This window comes from Branchiostoma lanceolatum, chromosome 8 (assembly GCF_035083965.1).
Source record: "Branchiostoma lanceolatum isolate klBraLanc5 chromosome 8, klBraLanc5.hap2, whole genome shotgun sequence".
Lineage (NCBI taxonomy): Eukaryota > Metazoa > Chordata > Leptocardii > Amphioxiformes > Branchiostomatidae > Branchiostoma > Branchiostoma lanceolatum.
This window is the reverse complement of record NC_089729.1, coordinates 13,367,136-13,382,679: the sequence shown is the minus strand read 5'-3', so window position 1 is coordinate 13,382,679 and position 15,544 is coordinate 13,367,136. Positions and strand designations below refer to the sequence as shown.

The 15,544-nt window shown below is 39.7% G+C and overlaps 1 protein-coding gene across 1 annotated transcript in view; it reads left to right on the top strand.

Annotated features, from left to right (window-relative positions):
- Positions 1 to 48: 48 nt before the first annotated feature.
- Positions 49 to 15,544, top strand: part of LOC136440220 (nephrocystin-3-like) — a 29,023-nt gene continuing 13,527 nt past the window's right edge. The window contains exons 1-17 of the mRNA XM_066436114.1: positions 49 to 161; positions 551 to 998; positions 1,656 to 1,781; positions 2,329 to 2,494; positions 3,870 to 4,010; positions 4,996 to 5,129; positions 5,977 to 6,075; positions 6,535 to 6,620; positions 6,857 to 6,946; positions 7,194 to 7,266; positions 7,723 to 7,797; positions 8,786 to 8,941; positions 10,963 to 11,066; positions 11,857 to 11,971; positions 13,152 to 13,295; positions 14,343 to 14,440; positions 14,853 to 14,955. Of these exons, the coding sequence (XP_066292211.1) occupies positions 672 to 998; positions 1,656 to 1,781; positions 2,329 to 2,494; positions 3,870 to 4,010; positions 4,996 to 5,129; positions 5,977 to 6,075; positions 6,535 to 6,620; positions 6,857 to 6,946; positions 7,194 to 7,266; positions 7,723 to 7,797; positions 8,786 to 8,941; positions 10,963 to 11,066; positions 11,857 to 11,971; positions 13,152 to 13,295; positions 14,343 to 14,440; positions 14,853 to 14,955 (2,037 nt within the window). The 5' untranslated portion in view covers positions 49 to 161; positions 551 to 671. The remainder of the gene's footprint in view (positions 162 to 550; positions 999 to 1,655; positions 1,782 to 2,328; positions 2,495 to 3,869; positions 4,011 to 4,995; positions 5,130 to 5,976; positions 6,076 to 6,534; positions 6,621 to 6,856; positions 6,947 to 7,193; positions 7,267 to 7,722; positions 7,798 to 8,785; positions 8,942 to 10,962; positions 11,067 to 11,856; positions 11,972 to 13,151; positions 13,296 to 14,342; positions 14,441 to 14,852; positions 14,956 to 15,544) is intronic.

The following is a 15,544-nucleotide window of genomic DNA, read 5'->3' as shown; positions in this document are numbered from 1 at the left end:
GGAGTTATGACAACAGGGCGCATGCGCGGCAGCCCGGAAGTAGTAACTGTGATTGTAGGTCGTGGAGGAATGTCCACTCAAGAGTTTACGTTGGGAGTAAAGATGTAAGGAGAAGACATGACAAAGTCTTCAGAAATCAGTAGCAAAGGAAAGAGAAGAAGGTGAGTTGTACCATGTATGTTATGTGGCATTTGGCACTGTGTTTTCTGAAATGCCAACAGTTATATTATAATTTACAAACTAATGGTATGGTAGCTTATCAACGTTACAACGTTAACAGATTAATTGATATGTTGTTGAATAAACGGAGAGGTAACTAGTAAGTAGTGGTAAGTAGGTGTTTAATAGTGTTCAATAACTTTTATAGCCATTGTCATAATTTGTCATTGTGCCTTTTATTTCATAACGTTACAATACAAAATGTGACTTGTTTATATAAAGACAGTAAATGCTTTAGATGACTTTCACTTTTTCTTTTTATGTTGCATGAATTTAATAATGAATCAAATAATCAAATAAATGAATAATCATTTTAAAATGTGTTTTCTAGGTGAAATGGCTGATCCACCAATACGAATACTACATATGAACTATAAAGTGACATTTCACAAAATGTTGCTGGTGTCTTGTTGTTGGTAGAGTAACCGCGAAAGTTTCCGTTGCAAATCAAGATGGGGACGAGCAGTTCTCTTTTACGTAGCCGCGAATCATTGGAGGAGCTGACGGATGGCGTATACCTGGACGGGAATCTGGATATTCCCAACGAGGTCAAGCCACGCCACGCTCTACTTCGATCCGTCGGGTCCTTCGGACGGCGGATGAAGGGTGCCAGCTTCCGATCCAACGCGTCAGTGGATCTGATGGAGAATCCGGAGGCCGAGCGAATCAGGAAGGAGTACGAGATGTTCCGCTACAGCAAGCAGAGTGAAATCCAGGATATGCAGAAGAAAATGGAGAAGCTGGAAAATGAAAACAAAAGATTACGAGGAGAACTACAGGTCAATTTTATTCATTTCTTTGATTGTTTGTTTGTTTGTTTCTCATAACCATCTCAAAGTGTAAAACTTCAATTTTAAGTTATATATAAGCGAACTGTGCCGTCCTGTTTTTGCGCAGTTTAAGTCATAACCTATAGTCTTTTTGGATTAACTGACAGAGTGGTAAAACTGTTGATAGTAAGACGTAAGTACATGCTACATAAGATCAGATCTATATTGATCCACACACTCCAAGCCTTATCCAAATACTCTTATCCATATTCTTTAAAATGCTCTAGGTGTGACTGTCCTCACTTTTGAATTCCATCTGAAGGCACTTATTTCAAAACATGTACTAAAAAACTCAAGGAAAGCACATGTCCCTTGAGCTGGCTTCCCTTTCTCTTAATAAATCTTAGCCTGAGGCTATTGACAGGATGATCCTGTCAGCAGTCGAGAAATTTGCACTGTTGACAGGATCATCCTGGCAGCAGGAGAAAAATTTGCACATCATCAGTGCAATTTTTTCTGCTGCCAGGATCATCGTATCAACAGTGCAAATTTTTGTACTGTTGTACAGGATCATCCTGTCAATAGCCACTTTCTGTGGCTCAAGTTATAAAAGAGTAAAGAAGTTTTACTAATAACATTCTTTTATCTTCTTGAACTACAATACAGGCGTTGCAGAAGACTGTATCCAAGTTGCGGAATGAGAGAGATGCTGCCCTGAACAGGGAGTACCAGGCGCTGGAGAGGGCAGCTACGTTTGAAAATGACCGAGACAAAGTACAGAGGCAATTCAAGGTGAAGTTTTATACTAGTACTGATAGTATGGGGCAAAGGGGCACATATATGTGCATAGTGTTTACTTCATGATCACAAAGGAGTGAAGTAGTGTTTTTGGTTTTTGTGTGTGCCTGTGTGTTTCTACGTGTGTGTGTGTGTGTATATGTGTATGTCACATATGTGTGTGTGTGTGTGTGTGCCTGTGTGTGTCTATATGTGTGTGTGTGTACATGTTTTGTATGTGTGTATGTCTATGTGTGTATGGATATGTGTGTGTGTGTTGTGTGTGTGTGTGTGTGTGTTGTGTGTGTGTATGTGTGTGTGTGTGCGTGTGTATGTGTGTGTGTGTGCATGCCCATGTGTGTGTGAATGTATCTGTGTAAGTGTGTGTGTGTGTATATATATGTGTGTGTGTGTGTATGTCACTATCTGTGTAAGTGTGTGCGCATGTACGTGTGTGTCTGCCTGTTTGTCTGTCTATGTGTGAACAGCTGTAGATCTACTGTAAGAATCAATATATTACACATTACTAATCTTAAATGTCTTCGTTTTGTTGTTGCTTCAGATTTTCCGTGAGACAAAAGAGAGTGAACTCCAGGACTTGTTGCAGGCCAAACGAGACCTTGAGAACAGGATAGTGAAGTTTGCTGCAGACGATGGCACACACGTCATATCTGATAACATGTCCGATAACCTGTCATACAGTGGCACAGTGGACGGAGGCCTCCTAGGTAGGGCATTGTTTATTTGTTTGCCTCTTTGAAATTACTAGTACTAATAAACAACTCCAAGGTAGTCAGGTATCCACTGTATTCCAGTTCATCTGTAGAAACAAAAATACTAGAATCACTTCTCCATTGAACGGTTTGGCATCCGCTCCCTTTGAAATGTTTGGTCCTTACGTCCTGCATTGTTTTGGGGGTCAAATATTTCTCAGAAGCAGTATAACAGAAGGTCAAACTTGAGAATACTTGTTCGAATTCGAACCCGTTACCATGCCAATCAGAACTCTTGCCTATAGATACATATTTCAAAGCCAATCGTCTCTCTAGTATTTAACGGGTACCAGTCTACTTGTATTCGGCATGGGAAGCAGCCTGGGAGCAACCTGGAGCAAAAAAAGAGTGGCTACCAGGCTACCTACCTAGGTTTTGTACAGTGTAAATGCAAGCTACTCTAACTGCAGCTGGGATCACCTCTACTCTTATCAATAAGTGTGGTGGGTTCTTTGGTATGCTCAAGGCATAGCTCGCCCCAAACTCAGAACCCTAGGGCTTAAAGGCAGACTAAACTTAATTTCGTAAAGCATACTGCAGTATGTTATAAATATACCACTTAGACCAGTTCTGACTTGTTTTACACTAGTCCATCATAGTTTAGCGTTTTTACAAAATTTGAAATTCGTGGCCTGGTGATGTAATACTCAACGAGTCCAAAGACCGTGACGTCAGAATCCGACTCGGCCCCAGAATCTATTCTATAGAACACGCATCGATCGTAACAGTTTCTTTGAACCGGCTCTCCCGTAAACACGCCATCTAGAGCCTGATTTCGACCTTTGTGTCACAAATTGAAAACGTAGTACGGGTGTACGGATTTTCTGCACCGAAGAGTGGGGAGGGGGGCATCCGTCATGCCTTCCTGCGAAGTTTGCCGCAGCTCGGCCCAAAAGGGCAAGGTGTTCTATAGAATAGATTCTGGGGCCAAGTCGATCGGATTCTGACGTCACAGTCTTTGGACTCGTTGAGTATTACGGGCACCAGGCCGCGAATTTCAAATTTTGTAAAAACGCTAATCTATGATGGACTAGTGTAAAGCAAGTCAGAACTGGTCTTAGTGGTATATTTAACATAATGCAGTATAATTAAGTTTAATCTGCCTTTAAAGTCCCATTTGAGGGACTGCAACCCCTTCAAGTAGTGTGCAAATCGATGTGCAGGTAATTAGGTTAGGATTAAAACCTGACCATTAATAAGATTGCTACCAAAGGAGCCACTGCACTGCTACTATTTTCACTATTGGTATAATTCTTTTAAAGATTTTATTTTACAACACCTCAGGGGTGGAGACATTTCTTACTATATCATTTTGTGCCTTATATACTAGGTAACCCAGGTGACTGGGGTACAGCTCTTGGGAGTGAACCGTCTCTGGGCAGCACTGTCCAGATGCACCTGGCGGTCAAGGGGCCAGAACTGGCCACAAGTCTCATTGACCTGGACGGACCGTTCACCAACATCAACAAAGGTATGTAGGAGCTGTTCCTTCTTGTTATAAGTTTAAGATTTTTTCCCCACAGTGACAATATTTAACGACATTTAAAGAAAGTTAAGGTACGCAGGAGCAATCCTGTTCAAGTCAGATAAAACTATGATCTAATATAGAAAGTACCAAGATGAAGTGTTTTGCCCCATAGGTGCATCAAGCAGGAACTAAGAACTTTTTTTTACCTTTTGCTGAAAACAGAACAAAGTTCTAATGCAGATTTACTTGTCCGTGAATAGTTTCATCAGGTAGAACAATGGATGGTAATCATCATACTGTAGTATTGTACACAACCATGATTGTAGTTTTTACCTGTCAATGTTTTGGTAGTCTGTCACTTAAAAATGTCCCTTCCTTAGTGCTGTAATGATTAAATCTAATTGTTGAAAAGACGTTGTGCCCTTGGGAAAGGCACTTAACACACATTTCCCATGTCCTAAGCCCAGCAGTAGGGTTTGGGTTGGCGTTAGGAAGGGCATCCAGCTGTAAAAACTCTTGCTACAAAAAAAGGACTTGCACTTGATGAGGAGTTCTGGGGCTTCCCCATCCATGTGCAAGCACGTCCAACCCCCAGATGATGGGGAACAAAAGACGTTAAATTGGATAGAGAGAGAGAGAGAAACCAAATGTGGCTGGGAATGTATTTGTATGCCCCTTGTAATTAGCTGGTTCACTGTTAACACTGCACATGCACAGTATGATGAATTGCCGGTAATACAATGTGTGTCCAAGCTGAGGGCCCCTGAGACATTAACATACATGTTTTTCTAAACATGCGTCAAGCATGGTCTAAAGTCAATGCATTGGCTGTGGTCTACAGTAGTTTACAAGTTTACAAGTTAGGAGCCTTCACCTTTGACCTTGTGCGTGGGCAGTTCAAACTGTGAACAGCTTATAGGCAGAACATCTATTTTTTTATTAAATGAACACAGACTTTTAAAAAATCATTTGTTGTGCTGTATTACAGATGACTGGACGGCAGCAGTGTCCAGCCTGTCACAAATCACCCCACTTCTGGCTCAGACCCTCCCAAGCTGTGTCTTTAAGATCTTCATCTCAGCTCCTCCAGATATGTGTGAGGAGGTGCAGATTCTGTATAAGGTGAATGATTTTTTTCATATCCTATGTATCTATTGTTAGACTTTGTTTGTCTGCATTGTTTGTTTGTATTGCATGACTGGTAAACACACTTGCATGTACATGCACTACTTCAAGGCATAGCACACAAGTTTAGTACTATGAGTACAAGTTTTGTAAGACTACAGAATGGATAGTGTTCAGTACCAGGGACAGGTCATGATTGTATGGATGGTGTTCAGTACCAGGGACAGGTCATGATTGTGTGGATAGTGTTCAGTACCAGGGACAGGTCATGATTGTATGGATGGTGTTCAGTACCAGGGACAGGTCATGATTGTGTGGATGGTGTTCAGTACCAGGGACAGGTCATGATTGTGTGGATGGTGTTCATGTATGTGTGGATGGTGTTCAGTACCAGGGACAGGGCATGATTGTGTGGATGGTGTTCAGTACCAGGGACAGGTCATGATTGTGTGGATGGTGTTCAGTACCAGGGACAGGTCATGATTGTGTGGATGGTGTTCAGTACCAGGGAGAGGTCATGTATGTGTGGATGGTGTTCAGTACCAGGGAGAGGTCATGTATGTGTGGATGGTGTTCAGTACCAAGGACAGGTCATGATTGTGTGGATGGTGTTCAGCACCAAGGACAGGACAGGTCATGTTCCTGTGGATGGTGTAAAACAGTCGCTATAGTTTCTGAATGTCGCATTTTGGGTTTCGTAGTGTGAGTAACTGTCATTTGGCGCATCTTATTACCTAAATGTCTAGCCTTCATCAACGTAGCAATTTAAGTATGTGATGAAGACGTTACCTTTTCTCTGGTGTGAACATAAAGTAAAACTAAGATACCTCCCTGTTCTCCACAGAATCACCTACCGGCTTTGCAATACAAATGTGCGTGTGACGGCCGAGTCCTAGTGACGGTACATTTTACAGAAGAACCATGGCACGAAGAAAACCCACAGGTATGTACGCCATCGGTGAATAATTTACTGTTTCTAACGTTGTGTAGGAAAATAAAGCCTTAGTCATTTAATTCAAATAAATCATTCAAGCAATTATTGATCAGTTCTTATAAAAGCAGCCTGGCAGAAAAATACAGGATTTTTTTGTAATACTAATAGGCTGATCATGATGATGTCCTGGTGACGCAGTGGCAGGCAACAATCAGGTGGAAGACAAAAGATTAATTTACATGTCAATTGTAATTTGATCTGCTAATTTCAATATTGATTATTGATCTATAATCTGCTAACGTCATTTTGCCTACCAGTCGTTGAATACCCCGGATGTAAACAAAAACAGTGATCGCTTGATTAGCGACGTTTTCATGTACGATGTTTTCTCTTGCCAAGGCTTTTACAATGCATGGAGAAAAGGTTTATAGTCTTATAATATACTCTAACTATTCTTTTTGACTACAGACACTTTGGAAACTGCAAAATGCAAGAAAGAAGCAGATTCAGGGCTGCAGTCTGTTTCTTGGTTTATTAGGGGGACAAGTTGACAGGTAAGTCATTTAACATATAAAAATTGTATGAAGACTATGTACAAGATTTACAGATACAAAAAGTACAAAATGTAGCAATAACTAAAAAACACTAGTACACTGTACTATTTTCACATAAAAACTCACTAATGGTATAGGCATAGCTTGTCATTGGCTTTTCTTAAAGCGTGTCAGAGAACTTTTCGTAAATTTTGCAGTTTGATATAAAATTAGTGGTTGAAATATGTTTTCCTCAGATACACAGTTGAAGACTTTGAAATGAGCCACCTGGTGAATCCAGGGTCCCGTCCTGCCTTATTCTGCTTCAGGGACACAACAGCACCTGGGTAGGTGAAGTTTTACTTTGAAACTCATTCTATATTGTAACGTTACCAAACATGGTAGAAATTCCAAATATATTATTAATATAAAATATGTAATATGAAGTTTTTATCCGTAAAACCTAGCACAGTAGTCTCTACGTTTGACAATCTTAATCATTAAGATTTTGGTAAAATTTATTATTTTTTCAATTATCTTTTTTTATTATAATAATTATTGAAAAACTTGAAATCATTACTTTTCTGTTTAAAGTGGCAAACCTGGCTCCTCTGTAGAAGAAGCAGTTACATTGAAGAAGAGAGTAAGAGACAGTGTGCCATGTAAGGTAAGTAGACTTGGCCACTACCTTCATCAGATGGAATTCAATAAAAGAGCACAAGGGGCTATTATAAGTACATAAGTATCACAATCAGTGTTGCTGAAAATTCCATCTTTGTAAATTGTAATTTTTTATCACCAAGTGCAGTAGCTGAGAACATGGCACTTTGTGTTATATGCAAAAGATGATTGTGACAGATCGTTTGAATCACTTAACATAAACAGCTACCGCCATTGCTAGCAAATCTACTAGTGTGTTATGCCAATGGGCAGTTACAATGTTTAAGAGCAAACTTAGATACAAAACTCTTTTTGCATGCTATCAAAATTACAAAAGAATGTAGAATTGTATCCGATTTAATAATTAATGGCATTCACTGATATGAAATAGGTAATATGATAATTATTGTAACAGTAATTGAAGTACATGTATATGTAGTCTTTTTTTGTCTCCTTTTCTCAGATCATAGAAGACTACACTGAGCCAAAAGTTGGTGCCAAGAATCTGTTTGATGAGATAGCCAAAATTGTCCAAATGGTAAGTAGCAAGAAGTTGTTTTGTCAAATTCATTCAATGTGCAGGTGTATTTGCCAAACAGTATTTAAGACCGGATATTTGGAGTTTATCTAAGCACAACCAGGAATCTCACCTGCTGACGTTTCGGTGTCTGTCAGACACCTTCTTCAGAGCTTCTAGTAAGACCTTTCTGGTATGGTAGTTGTCACTTAGCCATGCTTGACAGTTATTAAAAAGATCACATATGGAAAATAGTTTGACTAAATTAAGTTTTATGCTCATTTTAAGCCATTTCCAAGTTCTTCAAGCTTTCAACAGGGGATTCTGAATGTTTGAATCCACAACATTTTCCCAAATCAACATTTAAACATATCACCTAAAAGTAACTCCACCCCTGACATGTCACCCAACAAGAGTGACTCTTCAAAAAAATTGGTCTAGAAAACTCTGACCCTGAGGTGTCACCAACAGGCTCTGCCCGAGTTGTTGCCAAAAATAGCTCTGTCCCTGACGCATTACCCAAAATAGCCCTACCCCAGAGGTGTTGCCAAAAAGTTCCAGAAAGAATTATCTAAGGTGACACCTCCTCTTTGAAATACCAAGCTGTGAGGGCAAGGGGGCAAGGCTATTCTAAAGCCTCTTTAGCATTTTTCCGTTTTTGGATCAAATTCCATGGGATTCACACACAATGTATTAACACATAATAATAAGAATACTTCCTAAGAGAAGAGAGTTGATCCATAATTTGTTGATGAAAGTCCCTCTTTTTCTTTCTTATTAGTTTTCTGTATTCCTTCTTTCTTCTGAAGAACGCTCCCTTCACATGTGGATTAGACGTTTTTTCTCAAGCAAAGAGGCTAAGTTCTTCAGTTCACGTTTCATTTCGGAACAGCTTTTATCAAACCATTTATTATTACGAGCTTTTTGTGGACGCTTCTTATTGACTCTTACACATAATGATATATACCCAACGTATAAAGAAGACGTGTGTGTGTGTGTGTGTCTGCAGGAGCTGGGTGTAGGAGAGACAGAGGAGGGAGACAGTGGGGATGAGAAGGAGGAGGAGGCCAGCTGTTTCACCTGGCTGGACCCAGATGGGAACTATGAGCAGATGGAGCTGTTCAACAGCCTTACATCTATCTGTGCAGACATTGGCTTCGAAAAGGTAAGACTAGTAGTGATACTGATAGCCTGTGTTACACAATCTCTTGTTGTCAGGGGCTAATTGAATATTGAATTGATTTTGATTTCAATTTTATTCAAACCATGTCACTAGACTAAGTACTAATTCTTGTTTCTTTCACTGTAACTTTACATGTATGTTCACTGTTTTCACGGTCACCTCTGTACCGTAAACTTATCATCACCGTGAAAATACCTGTTGTTATTATTTAAGATTCCTGCACACATCCGTTATGTTAATCCCTTGCCGCCACCGTGAAGTTAAAGTTCAGTGAAAACGTCCGTTTTCCTTACACTGTGAAATTTTGCTACCTTGAAGATAAAAGTGAATTACAGTATGTCTTCATTCAGCTTTAGTCGATTGGGAGTCAGAAGGATGTCGGCTGGGACACAATGATTTACCGGTTTTGACCTTTTGACTCTTACACATAATGATATACAGTCAAACCTGTATTAGCGGTCACCTTTGCAGAGCGGCCACCTGCCCATAGTGGTCACTTTTTGTCGGTCCCTTGGATTTTTCCCATTGACATAAGCATTAAGAATTAGGCTATAGCGGCCACCTGTCCAACGCGGTCGCGGCCAGACGATTTTCGGTCCCGCGAGTACAGTAACACTGCCGATAACGGTCAATGTGCGGCGATGGAAGCCGCATCGCCACCGCACGCCGGGTTCAAAATCTTCATTTTTTTATGCAGTTATCAAGTTTATGTGAACTCAACTTGACAGGATAATAATAAAGAAAACAAGAATGTTTTATCTTTGTTAGATTATCCATGGTTTGACGCGAACTGAAGTATTTCTTCACATGGCTTGCGTTTGTACATCGTAGCATATTTGACTATTTCTGTGCATTTGGACTGGGCAAAGGTTACGGTTGTTTTTGGAAAATACAACCCGCACATGTATCTGATGCGCCAAGTTCGCGAATTGTTTCAACGTCGGCCCAATATTTCCGTTTTCCCCGGGAATTCATCCGAAAATGTGCCCAAACACGATTTTCAAAATGGCGGAGCAGCATAAAGGTCATCGGAATACACCACTGTTGCGGAGGTATAGTGTGTTAAATTTATTTTGCTGCAAACTATCACTGAGGATAATTACTTAACCAAAAGCTTCAAACTAAATATGGATAACATTACTATGATGTAAAATTTGGGCTGTTGCAATTTTCTGAAAAGAAAAAAGCCCTCAAAAGGGCGACCTTCCTCTCATTACCCTATTAGCATAATGGTAGAAGCCGATCATGACAAGCAAACAACAACAGACAAGGAAAATTGTCGCCACGATTTTATGTTTGAAAACGGTCGAAAACGAACAGTAAGTGGCAACTGAGCAACATATATTTTGTTCTTAACTAACTAGGTGGCATTTTGCTGCGAAGGACTTTGTTTCATATGATTAAAACTCGTTGGTGACGCGTGTGCTGGCAGCGAAGCAGTCGCGAAGGATCAAGAGTAGAGTATGGCGATGCTGGTCTGTTCAGACATGAAGCTCGAACAAGCCATGGATTTTGGAGTTGGCAGATACAATTTTCTTTTTTCAAGCCCATAATAGAAGTAAAAGAACAACAATCGAATTTCTAAAATGTGCCTTACCTATGTAATGTTTACATGTGTACTGTACGGTGAATAAATGTATCTCAGTGGGTACTGAAAACATGTGTCACTCGTGGTCAATTAATCGACATTTTCTCCATAGCGGCCACCTGTCCTTAGCGGCCAGTTTCGGCCAGTCCCTTGAGTGACCGCTATAGACAGGTTTGACTGTATACCTAAAATTAATAATCATCATGTCTTCATTCAGCTTTGTAATTAATGTTAAAATACATTTTCATTTTTATGTGACTGTATATTATGTTAATGAAAACTACTGGTATCCATGAACAGTTATGTCAAGTGCCAACTTTTACCATTCAAAGGATTATCATATATATTTGCATATTGTATATACTGTTAATGACTCCAGTTTTAAATCTTTTCTGTGACTATTGTCCTTGTGCAGTACTACAAACAGTTGAATGAGTTGGTGTCGGCACCGGGACCGATGCCTCCACTCCTGTTAATGGGCACTATAGGTGCAGGCAAGTCCAGCCTACTGGCTCAGTGGTAAGTGGGAAATTTATACCGATGTTGTATGTTGTAGCAATTGTATATTGTTGTACCATAAATATGTAATGACATATGTTGATAGAGTTAAATGACTGTATCTCTGTTATATTGTATCTGACCCTTACCTCTTCTCTCATGACCTCAATGAAAAGCAGCCTGCGTGCCGATTTGAGCTTAAACAAAGGTTCAGACAAACAATTCAAACAAACAATTTAATACAATCATTCGGATCACTCAGTAAACATAATTAGCAGCACATTTACACATCAAATATGTTCCCCAGTTTTCCAGACTAATACAATTGCAAATTGCTGTTGTAACAGTTGCAGATCTATTTACACTATATACATGTAGTTGTTGCATGTAAGAATTTTTCTTACATTTACATATTGTACTTAGCAGTTTTGATTTTGGAACTTTATAGCAATGAACTACTTACAGTTACTGTTACAGTAATTTTGACTTTATTTCATGGTAAGAGGGGAAAAGGACTTTGCAGTTGAAGTGATTCTGTAGTACAGCTGTGCATGATATTAATGTCAAGTATATTTGTGGTGTGCTAATTTTGCGGTTTTGGTATAAAAGACTGCGAATATGGAACCATGCCACTGGAAGCATATCAAGATTTACAGTTATATATTGCATGCATGAAATATTATTTTCCACTTGTCTCAATCTCGTAGTTTGTCAGATGGATCTCAAACTAACTATATTTTACCTTCAATTTATGACTTGTACCCCCTGGTCTGTCATTACAATTACATATTTTGTTGTTTTCTCTCCAAAGGATAAAACAGCTCCAACAGCGCAGCCCCCCCTGCCTGGTGCTGTACCACTTTGTTGGGTACCAGTCCTCCTCCAGTACTGATGCTGTACACATGATCCGCTCTTTCACAGCACAGGTCTGTACATTCTGTTTATCATATTGTGTACCAACAAGAAATACTGCTGAAATGGCCTAGTGGGTAGAGTGTTCGCCTTGCATACATGTACGGTAGGGCATGAGTTTGATCCCCGGCCGGGTCATACCAAAGACTTTAAAAAATGGTACATACTGCTTTCTCTGCTTAGCACTCAGCATTTGGGAAAGAGTATGGAAGTTAAACACACACAGTAACTACAAAATGTAGCCCCCTGTACATACTGCTTTCTCTGCTTAGCACTCAGCATTTGGGAAAGAGTATGGAAGTTAAACACACACAGTAACTAGCCCCCTGTACATACTGCTTTCTCTGCTTAGCACTCAGCATTTGGGAAAGAGTATGGAAGCTAAACACACACCACTACCAGTGGACTAGCCCCCTGCTGTAGTGATTGCACAATGTTGTGTGGCCCAGGGCTGCCCAAACGGAGATGGGCGCCGCTCTATGCACCTTTGGTGCAGGAAGGAACTTTGACTTTTTTGTACTGAAAAGAAAGCTTTGAAGATAATTGTTCGATAAAATGTTAGCTTGAGTACCATCTTCCTTTGTATCTGCTGGCACAGTCTTTTTGCTTGCTAAGCAGACTATCAAGGTAAAAGATTGAACCAGCGGTAACTACAAAGGATGGTCAAATGTGGGGGGATGTGGGATATATACACTATGACATATTGTGTACAAAATGCATAACAGTTGATATTTTGCTGCAGCACATGATATTCTCATGTAATAACTGTATAATGATTCTTGGTTAGCATATGCTTAGTACCATGTGATTATGCCCATATAACTATAAGGCTATGAGTATGACTGTAGCTGTTTACTTGTTGCAGCACATGATATACCCATACACATGTACTAGTTTACTATAAGGTTACATTATTTAGCAGAATTTGATACAGCACATGATAATAAACCTGGATAATAAGCTTAAACTGTTTCAGCATGTGAGAGCATTATAAGGCCCTTATAATGCTCAACGACAGTTGTTGTTGTTGTTGTCAAGTTTGTTTTCCAGTTGATGCGGCAAGTTGTTAACCCATGCAGAGCCATGCTGACAGTTGCTTATGTTGTTGTTGTTTATACTGTTGTTCATTGAGTTGATGTGTCCCCTTACAAAGCTATGACAGTTTATGTTTATGTTTACATTGTTGTTGTTTAGCTGATGCAGCACGTGATGACCCCACCACACCTCCCAAGTGACCCAAGCCTGTTGTTGGACGAGTTTCTCCGCTGGCTGGAGAGAGTTTCGTCCAAACAACCCGGCGGTCTCGTTCTGGTCATTGACTCCATGGACAAATTTCAGGTACAACAACAACGGTCCGAGGTCACAGAAGACAAGTAGTGGTAGTCCTGGACCCATCGGTTAATGCTTGTGTCTATGGGGAAAAATTTGGGACGGATTGAGCCGATGGTTGTCTTATGGACATGGTCGTTAGACCAAGTTTGACTGTACACTGTCTCCTAAAAATCTTTCCTGCAGCATTTCTTAAAATAGCCTGGGTGCAATCCTATTTCTACCGGGGCTCCTACAATCGCTACCCTAAAAATGTTTTTGAGGAGCAAGTGTAGGAGCCCCGGTAGAAATAGGATGGCACCCAGGCTATTCTTAAAACTCGATACGCAAAAAAAGTCTTTATCACTACATTTGAAACTGCGATTACTGCAAAAGATAGCAAGACAATGAAGTGAATAAAACGACTCTTTGTGCACCACCAAGTGTTTTATTGCACCTTCCTCAGGGCAATTCTGACGGGTACACTTTGCACTGCTGCTACATTGTATATAGGTGTCGCTGCCATGTGTACCAGTCAGAATTGCCCTGAGGATGGTGACAGAGTCGGTCACTGAAACGTTGGTGGAATAGAACACTTGGTTGTGTACAGAGAGTCTTTTTATTCAGTGTCTTACCAACCTGAAGAAACTATTCACTGAAGAAACTATTCATTTCTATGCAGAATAAATTTAAAACGTTGGCATGTCATGTCACACTCATAGCGCTAGCCACCATGTTGGTTAGTTAACCCAGAAAGAGACAGACATTATATAGACTCTGAGAGAGATTTCCATATAATATCATAATTCTATCATAACTATAACTATACACAAGTTCAAATCTACATGGCAGCTATGTAAAAACTATACAAATTGAATGTACATGTAAGAGGATTGATGTGCATGTAGCATATGGGACAATATATATTAAGCTATATAGTCATGTGAGTGGAAATAATATAGATGTTGCCTCTGAATTGTCTGCTTTTGAATGGAGTGTCAAACAGCCACTTTTTGGCGATACCTCAGGGGTGGAGGCATTTTGCTTGCTTGACACCCAAGTTTTGTCTGTTTGCAGCATGCCGAGTCCCACACCAAGTTCCTGTTAGACCCCTTACCAGTGGACACAAGAGTCGTGGTGTCTGTCACAGAGCAAACCTGTCCACAGGCGTGGAGGTGAGCAGTATTGCCATCAGTCTAAAAGATAATTAAAAGTTTTAAAGAAATCCATAATGAATGAAATTGAGTAAGTGAATGATTGAGTGAGTGAGTGAGAGTGAATGGATGAATGGATGAATAAATGAATGAATGAATTAAATGACTGAAGGATGGATGGATGAGTAGACGAAAGAATAGATGAATGGATGGATGGATGGATGGATGGATGGATGGATGGATGGATGGATAGATGGAAGGACAGACAGGTGGGTGGGTAGTGGCTTGATGAAAATATGATGCATTATATAATCTTCATAATCATGAACACCTTCCTTTTCACAATTTTCTTTTGTTTTGTTTGTTATTGCTGTTCTTTTGTCAGAAAAACAATGAATAACAAGCTATGTGTGTTCAACTTGTTAACTTTCAGGTCGTGGCCAACTGTTGTATTGGAGCCTCTGAACCCAGGTGATATTAAACAGGTGATCCAGGCCAGGTGGACAACCCCCAAATTCTCACTCACAGGATCCCAGGTGAGGTCGCAGCGAGTTAATCTAATGGATAGTATCTGCAAGGGATTGTCATCCACAGATTTAGATAATTATAGATAATCTCTTACTAAAGGAAGTAGCTTTCCTAACAAGTTGCAGGCAATGTTTTTTGCACATTAATATTTGTGTGATGACATATTGTTAATGTTAATTTTTGTCAGACTATTGCAGAAGAAAGGCAGCCATGAAAAATTCATTTCTATAAATCAGCACATGTGATTCAGTTTGTCTATTAGTTAATAATGATGATTTGATTTAGCTAATATTATTCAAACTCAAACTTTACACAGTATACATAATACTATACAGTCTCGCAGCCAATAAGTATAATGTTATACATAGTTAGCTGAATTGCACTGTGTGTTGGTATGAATATTGACAATTGGACTACATGGAACTGATACACTAAGACGAATATATACACAATTCATTTTAAAATCATCATTTTCTGTTGTTACTGGCATTACAATTAAAGATAATTAAGGTAAAGACATAAGTATATAACTCATGATCAGTCTTTCAACTGTAATATCCTGAACATTTCATGATTTTTCATTACTTTAAGGTATCC